General features: G+C 39.4%; 1 protein-coding gene across 1 annotated transcript in view; it reads right to left on the reverse strand.

The window, feature by feature from the left end:
• CDC23 (cell division cycle 23) overlaps positions 1 to 12,678 on the reverse strand; it is a 60,550-nt gene that overhangs the window by 26,784 nt on the left and 21,088 nt on the right. Inside the window, exons 4-9 of the mRNA XM_006899506.1 lie at positions 10,891 to 10,933; positions 10,283 to 10,388; positions 10,053 to 10,185; positions 903 to 1,080; positions 723 to 820; positions 428 to 509 (exon numbers count right to left, since the gene is read on the reverse strand). Coding sequence (XP_006899568.1) covers positions 428 to 509; positions 723 to 820; positions 903 to 1,080; positions 10,053 to 10,185; positions 10,283 to 10,388; positions 10,891 to 10,933 — 640 coding nt within the window. The remainder of the gene's footprint in view (positions 1 to 427; positions 510 to 722; positions 821 to 902; positions 1,081 to 10,052; positions 10,186 to 10,282; positions 10,389 to 10,890; positions 10,934 to 12,678) is intronic.

The raw sequence follows: 12,678 nt of genomic DNA on the forward strand, positions 1-12,678 counted from the left end.
GGGTAGAGAGAATAGTGCAACAATGAATGAATGGAAACCCAAAATCTCTGAAAATGTTTATGAAAATTAATAAAATATAATTATAGGGGGAAAAAAATGTACAGAATAAAGAAGAATTGTCGCATAAGATTTCAGAGGCTGTAATCTACAGAGAAAAAGATACCTCATCTTTCTCCACACAGTCAGTGGCTAGTAACTGTGGACCTTTCTGTTAGCAGACCAATGCTTAATTATAGGACTACCAGGGCTCCTTTTTATCACAGGAAATACATTAAAGTCATGTTCACGAGAAATACATTAGAGTCATGCTCACCAAACAATTTTGGGTGTAGGAGTGTTCTATGGCATATAATTTTGTTACCTTTCACACTCTTATTACTGCTACTTTTTACATTATGAGTTATAAAACAAATGTAGTAACTCTTACCAATTACACAGCAAGTTTCTACCCTGTATTTATCAATCTCACAGAGGTTGTGAGCCAAATAACTCAACTCCGATTTCATGCTCTGGAAGAAAAAACAAAAGAGATCTAAGAATAAAAAAGGAACCTATTCTCTTTCACTAAAATCACCACAGAGAATGGGGAAGGAAATTAGAAAAGGAACACCCCAAATTATTTTTCTTGTAACTAATGCAACAAGGTCAGAAATCAACACAAAACCAATAAAACAAACAAACAAAAAAGACTGAGTCAAGTCTAAACAAAAGCATCAGCTCACCCTCACATAAAGAAGGTTGGAAAATGTATCCATATTTTCAATTCTGTAAGGATCTTGCTTTCTTAACTCATTAAAAATAGAGAGGGCTTTATCAATATCTGCAGAAAGGAGATAAAGTTTAAAAATTACACAGTGTACCTTTTAGGGAGTTGATAGGATTTCACTGCCTTATTCACTCACCTCTGATATTGTGATAGGCAACTGCAATTTGGGATACAATATATGAGCTCTTAGAAAACCCCACATCAATGAGATTCTGATACTTCTGCAGGGCTTCTTCTATTAACTGCAATTCTGTATATATGTGAGCCAGAAAAAACTCCTTCATCCAGGTGTCAGGCAAAGACAGGAACTTCAACTGCCAGTAGAAAAAAGAGGGATACACTTAATATACTTTGACATCTCTAGTAAATAAACAACAAGGAACTACATGGATTGTTTCAAGGAATTTCCATCCAAAGTGTATTAGAACATCTAGCCACAAACACAGGACAGTTCAATTAACTGATAAAATTGAGTGATATAAATTAAAAAGCACAAAATGGAACATGGGCTGGTATGAGAAGACTTCTAAGAAAAGACTGGGATTTAAGACGAATCTGAGAGAATAGATATAATTTGAATGAAACAAAAGGAAGGGAGAAAAAGAAGACAATATTCTTGGGGAGGACAACATCATAAAGTGAGGCTAAAGGAGCAGAGGTGTGTGTAAAGCGTGATGACAAACTATGAGCCTGGCTTAAGGGGAGACTATGTGCTGAGAGGGTGAAACCAAGTTTTTCTCCTTGGAGGCTAGGATTTTGAAGCTCTGTCTCACAAACTTTGGGCAAGTGCCAGAGGGACTGGTCCTTAGAGAAGGACATCATTCTTGGAATGTTGAAGGGACAGCGAAGGAGGTGAAGACCCAGATGAGATTGATTGATACAGTAACTGGGGTAAAGAGAGTATGAGTCAGTGAGACTGGCTCAGGACAGGGCAGACTTCAGAGGGTCACTATGAGTTGCAGGCGACTTGCTGGCACATAACAACAACAACAACATATGCTAAGAAGTAACAGGAAAATAGACTAAACAAGTAGGATGAGTTCCATAGTCCAAGTGAAAATGGGACACAATACAAAACCAATACTAACTTTTGGAAAGAGAAGGGCATGATTACAGGATGTTTTAAGAATAAGTTTGAAAAAAGGATACAGATGGTTTGTAAATGGCAGTGTAAAAATGGGGAAGTTCAACAGAAACTTAACAAAAAGCCCTAGAGGAAACAAAGGGAAAGAGATGCATACTAGAAAGTAACCATGGTAATATCTTGTGATCATGTAAATAAAAAGAGGTAAGAGAAAGGGAAGATACAAATACGACTCTGCGGTGAGAATACTTAAGAAATAATGACACTCCTGGAAAAAGTCTATCAAGTTCAGAAGAATGAGAATTTGGTAAGCAACATAAGAAACTTGGTTTTTTAGTTCAGTCATGCAACAAGGCTTTCCATAAAAGTCTAACAGGCAAGTAGTGATAGGTAAATGCAAGTAAATCAAGATAACATTTCACAAACAAGATTAGCTGTTATTAGCAAGTGTCATTATCCAGGGAATCAACCAGCCCTCAGATTTACAGAACTAACAAAAGGAAGTGTGTTGTCACATCCCTAACTACTGAAGAACAGCAAAAGAAACTAGACAATGTGCTCTAATAATGAGTTATAAAATTACTGAAGATTATATTAATAGATAAAGGAACATTCTTGGACCATTAGCAGGGACGAGAAGAGAGGCAGAGGGGAGTAAAAATCAGTAGAGAATACTTCCTCATTGCTGTTCAGTCAGAACTAAACCATAGCTGACTCTTCAGCAGGCTTTAAGACACATATTACAATTAGTAAAGTGAACAACTATGAGATATCATGTCACAATGGTAAGACTAGCAAAATTTAACAGAACAGCAAGCAACAAATGCTGTCAAGGTTGTGGAGAAACTGGAAACCTTACTCACTGTTGGTGGGAGTGTAAAATGTTGCAACTACTGTGGAAGGTGGTATGGCGCTTTCTCAAAAAGTTGCAAATAGAGATACCATTTGACCCAGCAATTCCAATACTGGGAATATACCCCAAAGAGACCATAACTGACATCCAAGCAGATATATGCACACCCATGATTATCACGGCTTTGTTCACAATAGCAAGGAGTTGGAAACAACCCAGGTGCCCATCAACAAATGGATAGAGAAGCTGTGATATATTCACACAATGGAATACTATGCTGCATTGAAAAACAAGGAACTCATGCAATATTATTCAAAATGGGTGAGACGGGAGGACATTATGCTGAGTGAAATATTTCAGTCACAAAAGGACAAATATTGCATGATGCCACTGCTGTAAAATGGGACTGATATCAGGGTTGGGGTAAGACTGAGAAAAACTGGATAAATTGTGTATACTGCATGGAAACAGAATAATTTAAAAGCGATGTATGATAGGGTATTATGGTTATCACAAGAGTCCACAATTAAAGTTGCATAGTGGAATAAATGTACTTGGGGTGGTGGGATGGGTGCGGGGGGGGGTGGGGAAAGAAGTGCAGCAATGAATGAACGGAAATCCAAAATCTCTGTAAATGTTCATTAAAATTATTAAAATTTTTAAAAAGTAAAAAAAAATTAGTAAAGTGAAAGGCAATATATAAGGGAACAATCAACACAATATCCCCCACAAATGAAAGACATGGAAAGGACCATAAGAAACACAATGAACAAAAGTAAATACTGTGTAAGTGTAGAAAGCAAACCAACCATACATAACTAAAGAAACAAATTCATCAACATACAAAAACACATAATTGTGCAGTAACATTAATAATCTACAAGAAGATATATATGCAGTCCAGCAAGATAAACAGATATGAACAGGTTAAAGATCATATATAGATTTGGCAGGTGATATTTCCACATTCATATGAGTATATATCTATGTACACAGCAGAGCTAAAAAGGGGCAAAGTTATATAAACTTCTTATCACAAACCATCATACTGAGGAATAAATTCCTGGTCCTAGGGCCATAGGACCATCACTTACTCATACTCATTGCCATGAAGTTAAAACTGACTCATAGTTGATCCTCTACTGGGTCTCTGAGGCTGTAAACCACACAGAAAGAGACTGCCCATCTTTCTCTCTCGGATTTCAACCATCAGAGCAACCAGGCCTTTGGGTTAACAATGCAACTCTCTATGGGTTGGCCCAACAGAACTCCCTTTTGAGACCAGTCTCAGGGAAAACAAGGTAAAATCACAAAATGTCCACAAGGACAACGTTCTACATCCTACTTTAGTGAATAGTGAGCGGCCACCTAAAGTATAACTCTTGATCTTTCCCAATCTGAAACAAAGAAGAGAAAGAAAAACAAAGATGCATAAAAACAATCAGGCCAAAGGACTAATACACCAAGGACCCTCAAACACCAAAAACCTGAAACCAGAACTAGACAGTGCTAAGCTGTCACTGCCGACTGCTCTCAGAGTATTACAACGGGCCTGGCTGGACTGAGCCAACAATGGGGGAGCAAAACTTTTAAAAGCATAAAAACAGCAAGGATTACTGGTCTAATTCAGACATATGGAACCTCTAGGGCCTTTAGAAACCCTTGGAAAATGGAAAAAACTTAGCTTCATCATTTAACCAACAACAGACAAAGTCAAACAACAGACAGATCTATAATATGAACAGTAATGTGAGGGAAGCACTCCCTCCTTAGAGTATTCAATTACATAAGGTCAAAAGAGCAGCTTTGCCCAGCGATAAAACTCAAAGGCATGAAAGAGTAGAAGAGAGGATTAATGGAAGAAAGAATCACTAGGAGAAAGTGGGAAGAGTATGGTTACACTGTCCTACTATAATATCATTAAAAAGTATATGAGTGGTTGAATGTTGATGCTGTTTGCTGTCAAGTGGGATCCATAGCTGACCCTCCAGTGGTTTTTCAGAGACAGCATATCACACAGAGGAGACTGCCCATCCTTCTTCCATGGAGCAGCTGGTAGAGTCAAACCACCTGCCTTTGGGACTGCAGTGCAGCTTCTTACCACTAGGCCACCAGCCACCACAGTGGTTGAACAGAAAACTAGCTTTGTAGACTTTAACTCAAATCATAACAAAACAAAAAAGAATTACAGATACTTGTAAAACCTGCAAAGGCTGGAATCTGCTGAATGGCAAAAATATGTCAGAAAAGTAAACTCAAGTATTTTCCAATAAAATGTATAAGTTCAAAGACAGAAAATTTGCAAGACTCAACAAAACAAGCCAGTCTTGTCAAATCTGGCTTTCACATTGACCTTATCTCAATGCTCTATTTTGTTTAAAGAGGAAATCTTCTTACCACTAGTATAATAAAAATTTCTTATAAAATAAAAAAATCTTATTGACTAAAGATTATAAAACAATTGCATTTTTTTATATTGTGTGTGTGTGTGTGTGTGTGTGTGTGTGTGTGTGTGTGTGTGTACCGTCAAATCAAATCTGACTGGTACAGGAGATTGCTCCTCCTCCAGCAGAGTATCTGGTGGATTTGAACCACACACCTCTGGAACTGCAGTGAAGCTTCTTGCCACTAGGCCACCAGAGCTCCCTAACAATTGCATTTTTTTTTTAAAAATCTCCATATTTATACACATAATCTTAATAGTTGTTGCTCTTGTGGCATAGTGCCAAGAGGCTGGGCTGGAGTTCTCAAGGCATGCAGTTCAAGTCCACTAGCTGCTCAACAGGAAGATGGGCAATCTCTTCCTGTCTGATTGTTGCAGTGGTGGTTATTATGGGCCACTGAGTAGCCTACAACTCATAACAATCCTATATACAACAGCCCTATACCCTGCTCTATCCTGTGCCAATCTTATTGTCTCTAACACACCTACCCCCATTAACCCAGTCACTGAATCAATCTGTCTCATTGATGGTATTCCCTTCCTGTGCTGTCCCTCCACCTTCAAAAGCATGATGTCCCTTTCCAAGGACTGGTCCCTCCTTGCAACATGTCCAAATTATGTCACATGAAGCTTCAGAATCCTCGCCTCCAAGGAGTAGCCTGGTTTAACCCTCCCTAGGATGAACCTGTTCATTCTCTTAGCAGTCCATGGTATATTCAGTACTCTTCTTCAGCACCACAGCTCAAAGGCATCACTTCTTCTATCATCCCTAGTCATTGTCCAGTTCTCTGATGCATAGCAAGTGACTGCAAAGACCCTGGCCTGTATGAGACACACGTTAGTCTGCAGACTGAGATCACTGCTCTTCAGTACTTTGGAGAGATCTCCAACAGCAGACTTTCCCAACGAAATATGTCTTTTAGTTTCCTGGCTGCTGGTGCCAAGAGTGTTGATTGTGGAGCCAAGCAAACTAAAGCTGTTTATAATCTCAGTCTCTTCATCGTCTACCATGATGCTGTCAATTGGCTCAGTGGTGAGAATCTTTGTTTTCTTGATATTGAGCCTCAATCCATATTGAAGGCTGCAGTACTTGACCTTCTGCAACAAGTGCTTCAGGTCCTCCTCAGTTTCAGCAAGCAGGGTTGTAACATCTGCATAACACAGATTGTTGATGAGTGTTCCTCCAATCCTGATGCCACTTTTCTCCTCATAGAGCCCAGCCTCCTGGATAATCTGTTCTGAAAAAAAAAATAAGGCCCCAGGAATTGATGGTATACCAACTGACGTATTTCAACTAACATATGCTGCCCTAGATGTGATCACCAAGTTGTGTCAAGAAATCTGGAGGACAACCACGTGGCCAACTTACTAGAAGAGATCTATATTTGTTTCCATAACAAAGAAACGTGATCCAACAGTGTGGATGTTATCAAACAATATCATTAATATCACATGCAAGCAAGATTCTGCTGAAGATTATCCAGAAAGGACTGGAACAGCACATCAATAGAGAACTGCCAGAAGTGCAGGCTGGATTTAGAAGGGGTTGTGGTACTAGGGATATTGTAGCTAATGTTAGATGGATCTTGGCTGAAAGGAGGGAGTATCAGAGGAATGTCTATCCGTGCTTCATTGAATACACAAAGTTGTTTGACTGTAGGGATCACAACAAACTGTGGCTAACTCTGAGAAGAATGGGAATGCCAGAACACTTGATCGTACTAATGCAAAAACTATACTTGGAACAGGAAGCAGTTGTCAGAACAGTGCAAAAAAACACTGTATGATTCAAAACTGGGAGGGGTGTATGTGAGGGATGTGTTCTATTTCCATACTTTTTCAATCTATATGCATAAGAGATTATTAAGGAGGCTGGGCTGTATGAGGAGAAATGTCGCATCAGGGTTGGAGGAAGAGTCATCAACTATCTCCATTGTTCAGATGACACAACCATGCTTGCTGAAACTGGAGAGGACCTGAAGGGCTTGCTGTAGAAGGTCAAAGACTGCAGCCTTCAATTTGGATTGAGGCTCAATATCAAGAAAACAAAGATTCTCACCACTGAGCCAATTGGTAGCATCAGGATAAATGGTGAAGAGATTGAGATTGTTAATAGCTTTAGTTTCCTTGGCTCCACAATCAACACTCTTGGCACCAGCAGCCAGGAAATTAAAAGATGTACTGCGATGGGAAAGTCTGCTGTTAGGGACCTCTCCAAAGTACTGAAGAGCAATGATGTCATTCTGGAGACTAACGTGTGCCTGATACAGGCCATGGTGTTAGCAATCACTTGCTTTGCGTCAGAGAGCTGGAAAATGACTAGGGATGACACATGAAGAATTGATGCTTTTGAGCTGTGGTGCTGAAGAAGAGTACTGACTATACCATGGACTGCTAAGAGAACGAACAGGTTCATCCTAGAGAGGGTTAAACCTGCCTGCTCTTTGGAGGTAAGGATTCTGAAGTTTCATCTGACATATTTTGGACATGTTGCAAGGAGGGACCAATCCTTGGAGAGGGACGTCATGCTTGGGAGGGTGGAGGGACAGTGCAGGACAAGAGGACCCTCAATGAGATTAATTGATTCAGTGACTGGGGTAATCGGTGTGTCAGAGACAGTGAGGTTGGCACAGGATAGAGCAGGGTTTAGGGCTGTTGTATATGGAGTCGCTGTGATTCACAGGAGACTTGACGTCACATAACAATTAACATATAAATTGAAAAAGTATGGGGATAGGACACATCCCTGCCGTACACCTTCCCAATTTTGAACCATGCAGTGTTCCTTTCAGGAATGGTGTACACCAGAAATGTATTCTGTCTCCATACCTTTTCAATCTATATGCAGAACAGATCATCCAGGAGGCTGGGCTTTATGAGGAGGAATGTGGTATCAGCACTAGAGTAACGTTCATCAACAACCTGCGATATGCAGATGATACAACCCTGCTTGCTGAAACTGACGAGGACCTGAAGCACTTGTTGCAGAAGATCAAGGATTGAGGCCTTCAAAATGGATTGAAGCTTAACATCAAGAAAACAAAGATTCTCATCACTGGGCCAACTGGCAGCATCATGATCAACTGTGAAGAGATTGGGACTGGAAACAGCTTTAGTTTGCTTGGCTCCACAATCAACACTCTTGGTATCAGCAGCCAGGAAATCAAGAAATGAATTGCATTGGGACAGTCAGCTATCAGAGACCTCTGCAGAGTACTGAAGAGCAATGATACCAGTCCAGAGACTAAGGTGCCCCTGATCCAGGCCACAGTCTTCACAATTGCTTTCTACGTGTCAGAGACCTTGACTATGGCTAGGGATGATAGAAAGAGAATTGATGCCTTTGAGCTGTGGTGCTGGAGAAGAGTGTTGAATATACCATGGACTGCCAGAAGAACAAACAGGTTCGTGCTAGAGAAAGGGATGCCAGCCTGCTCCTTGGAGGCAAGGATTCTGAAGCTGCGTCTGACACACTTTGGACATGTTGCAAGGAAGGACTGGTCCTTGAAGAGGGACATCATGTTTGGAAGGGTGAAGGGACAGAGAAAGAGAGGGAGACCACTGAAGAACTGGATTGGTACAGTGCTATCACTGTAAGGGTAGGTGTGTCAGAGACAATAAAGTTGGCACAGGATACAGCAGGTTTCAGGGCTGTTGTACATAGAGTAGATAGCACATAATAACACCACCAGTGTTCCCTTGTTATGTTCTGACGATTGCCTCCTAGTTCAAGTATAGGTTTCGCATAAGCACAATCAGGTGTTCTGGGATTCCCATACTTCTCAGAGTTATCCACAGTCTGTTGTGGTCCACAAAGCCAAACACCTTTGTATAGTCAATGAAACACAGATATACACTCCTCTGGTACTCCCTGCTTTCAGCCAAGATCCATCTAACATTAGCTACAACATCCCTAGTACCATGGCCTCTTCTAAATCCAGCCTCCATTTCTGGAAGTTCTCTGTTGATGTGTTGTTCCAGTCAAAGGAACTGAAGAACAAAATCAAGCCTAGAGTTGCAATATTTAAGGATGCTTTAGGCAGAGTATTAAATAATCCAGGAAGAAGTATTAAAAGAAGATGGAAGAGTATACAGAGTCATTGTACCAAAAGGAATTGGCGGATACAGAAGAATTTCATGAAACAACGTATGAGCAAGAGCCTGTGGTGATAAAGGAAGAAGTTCAAGCTGCTCTGAAAATATTGGCAAAAAACAAGGCCCCAGGAATTGACAGCACACCAATTGATATATTTCAACAAACAGATGCTGTCCTAAATGTGCTCACCAAGTTGTGCCAAGAAATCTGGAGGGCAACCACCCAGCCAACTGACTGGAAGAGATCTATATTTGTTCCCATTCCAAAGAAAGGTGATCTGACAGAGTGCAGAAATTATTGAACTATATAAGTAATATCCTGTGTGATTACTGTCTCTCAAAACCCACTGGAGGGTCAGCTATGGGTCAGTTCTGACTCAACAATATAAAACAACAACAATCTTAACAGCTTGGAAAGGACTTGAAAAATGTTTTTAATACAATCTTTAGTCTCAAAGAAATCTCTTCTAGAGCATCTTTAGAATTAATGAAGGAATTATAATAGCATTTAATCAATGAAATAAGTTATAGTAAAACTTAAATGTAAGATCATCAATATAAAAATATTCTATACAATATTAATGCAAATTGTTAATTCAATAATGCAAATTCAGTAGCAGCCACTGAATATGAGTTGGAGTTAGACTTTCAAATGAAGACCAAATTTGCCCAACAGTCAAACAGACTGGAGAAGCAGCAGAATGCTAATTTATAGTCAAAGTTTTAACAAAACTATTTTCCAGCCCTCCTTAATACAGAATTTCACAAAATCTGGACCAGAGATTTTTTCACTTAACGCATGTCAATTTACCATCTCTTTGTCTGTGATCAGGTTACAGAGTTCCAGCCAGGCTCCCCAATGTAAAGGCAAAACATGAGTAGCCTCCACAAACACATCAATGGCCTCTTTCACCAAATCCAGTTTTCGAAGCACCACACCATACCTGGGAAAGAAACCATTTCAGGTGAAATTAATATTTTATAACATCTCCTGCTCAGGAGAATGTGTCATAGAACATCCCAAACAATTTTAACACTTACAAATAAAGGCCAAATCCATCAAGTTCCCGAGCCTGATGCTTTTTGCTGAGCTCCACTCTGAGTTCTCTAAGAGCTTCATTCTTCACTTGTCCTTTCTCCAGGGGACCTAGGTGAAAAAAAGAATCTCTTACTTAAGAGAAGGTTCATGCACCTCAACTGTCCCGTTAGCATCAACCAAAGCTATATTTAGAACCTCTAACAAACACTCAGAGGTGGCCAATAATAGCTTACACAAAACACTTTCTTTTATTCCAGACATCACAAACTGTAGTTCTATTTCGCTGGCTCACATAATTTTAAACAAAGTCTTAATTTAGTTATCAACATTTTAAAAACTGAAGTTACAACAGCAAATCTGAATCCCCAACTTCAACCTGTGGGGAGTATAGGGTAGGACTAAGGGGTGAAAGCCCTAATAACACCAGGCCCACATTCCTGTAAGACAGTTAGCTGTCTTATGACAGAGCTGAGATGACTCAAGTAATCTGCAGTCTGGAAAGCCCTTCTCAGCCCATTTCACCCATTTATACTGTCTACCTCGCTCCTATAGTAATTTCAGTTTGTTACCCATGCTTCATCCCAAAAGGTTAAGAGAAAGAACTTCATACCTAGGCTATCAACTGTTTCATCATCCTTCTTCTTTTCTCCAGACTGTAAGAGAAAACCAACAAATGGGTCTATTTCTTTCCCCATAGCTTTCATTCTAAAGGACATTTTAAAATTAGTAGACTATTTATGCCCTTGAGGAACACGTCCAGCCAAAATGTCATGTGCTTTTGAGTACTAAGTTTAATTTATTTTTTTTTTTGTGGTGGTGGTGGTGGTGGTGTGTTTAATTAACTATTAAGGGATTTTCACTGGCAAAATCTTGGACAACAAACAAAATTAGGTGCAGTAGTGAATTATGTGGCCTAGTGTGAAGTAGCTGCACTACAATACTGAAGGCATGCAGTTCAAATACACCAGATGCTCCATGAAGAAGGATGGGTAATCTCCTCCTGTGTGATTAACCTCTAATACCCAGTCAGTAGGTCAGCTATGCGTTGATTCCGACTCTACATACACAACAACAATGAATTATAATTAAAAAAAAAAATTCATGAGCATATACTGAATAAAAAGATAAATAAATGAGAAGATTCTTATTTAGAAGAGAATATCAAGTACTGACTATTAAGAGTGACAAGAGGGCTATATTAGAAAATCATCATTTAGCAGTATCTTAATAATGCTGCTTCATAAAACAACTATGAGATGTCATCTCACCCCAGTAAGACTAGCAAAATTTAACAGAAGAGCAAGCAACAAATGCTGGCAAGATTGTGGAGAAACTGGAACCCTTATTCACTGTTGGTGTAAGTGTAAAATGGAGCAACCCCTGTGGAAGGCGGTATGGTGCTTTCTCAAAAAGATGCAAACAGAGATACCATTTAACCCAGCAATTCCAATACTGGGAATATACCCCGAAGACACCATAACTGACATTGAAGAAGATATATGTACACCCATGTTTATTGCAGTTTTGTTCACAATAGCAAGGAGTAGGAAACAACCTAAGTGCCCATCAACAAACGAATGCATAGAGAAGCTGTGATATATTCACACAATGGAATACTATGCTGCAATGAAAAACAAGGAACTCATGCAATATTATTCAAAATGGTTGACTCTGGAGAACATCATGCTGAGTGAAGTATCCCAGTCACAAAAGGACAAATATAGCATGGTGCCACTGTTGTAGAACGGGACTGGCCTTGGGGCTGGAGAGAGACTGAAAAAGATGGGTTCAATAATGTATTCTGCACTGAAACAGATAAGGGAGAAAACTGTTTAAAAGGGATATATGATTAGGTGTTTCTGTCATGACAGGAGTCTAGAGCGATGGCTACATGGTGGAGTGGACCTGGGGGAGGGTTTGTAAAACAATGAAAGAATTTTTCTTATACTTTTCCAAGAGGGTAGTGTTCTGTGGGGAGGCTTGTGAGGGGAGAAATGTGCAACAATGAATGAATGGAAATCCAAAGCCTCTGTAAATTTTTACAAAAATTAGGAATAAATTTAAGTTCAAAAAAAATTAAGTTAGAGTAAGGAGGCAATGGATTTATAACTGCTCATGCTAATAACACTATATCATGGCATAGAGGAGGAATAGTGGAACTGTATCCACATTTACAATATTCTTCTTACCAAAACCACTTATGGAAAATAGGAACTGCAGTGGAACATGTATCTCTGGGATGGAAAGGATCATATTGTTAATATTTCTAGCCTTAAACTTAAAATATTATATTGTTCAAAATTATTTGGTATATATTTGTTTAAATTTTTCTCTCTTTTAACAACTGGGATCTAGAGGGAAAAGAAAAGACCAGAGAATGGCCAAAATTATTGGGGCA

Source organism: Elephantulus edwardii, unplaced genomic scaffold (assembly GCF_000299155.1).
Source record: "Elephantulus edwardii isolate Elephantulus edwardi_28Jun2011 unplaced genomic scaffold, EleEdw1.0 scaffold00259, whole genome shotgun sequence".
In the NCBI taxonomy this organism is placed as follows: domain Eukaryota; kingdom Metazoa; phylum Chordata; class Mammalia; order Macroscelidea; family Macroscelididae; genus Elephantulus; species Elephantulus edwardii.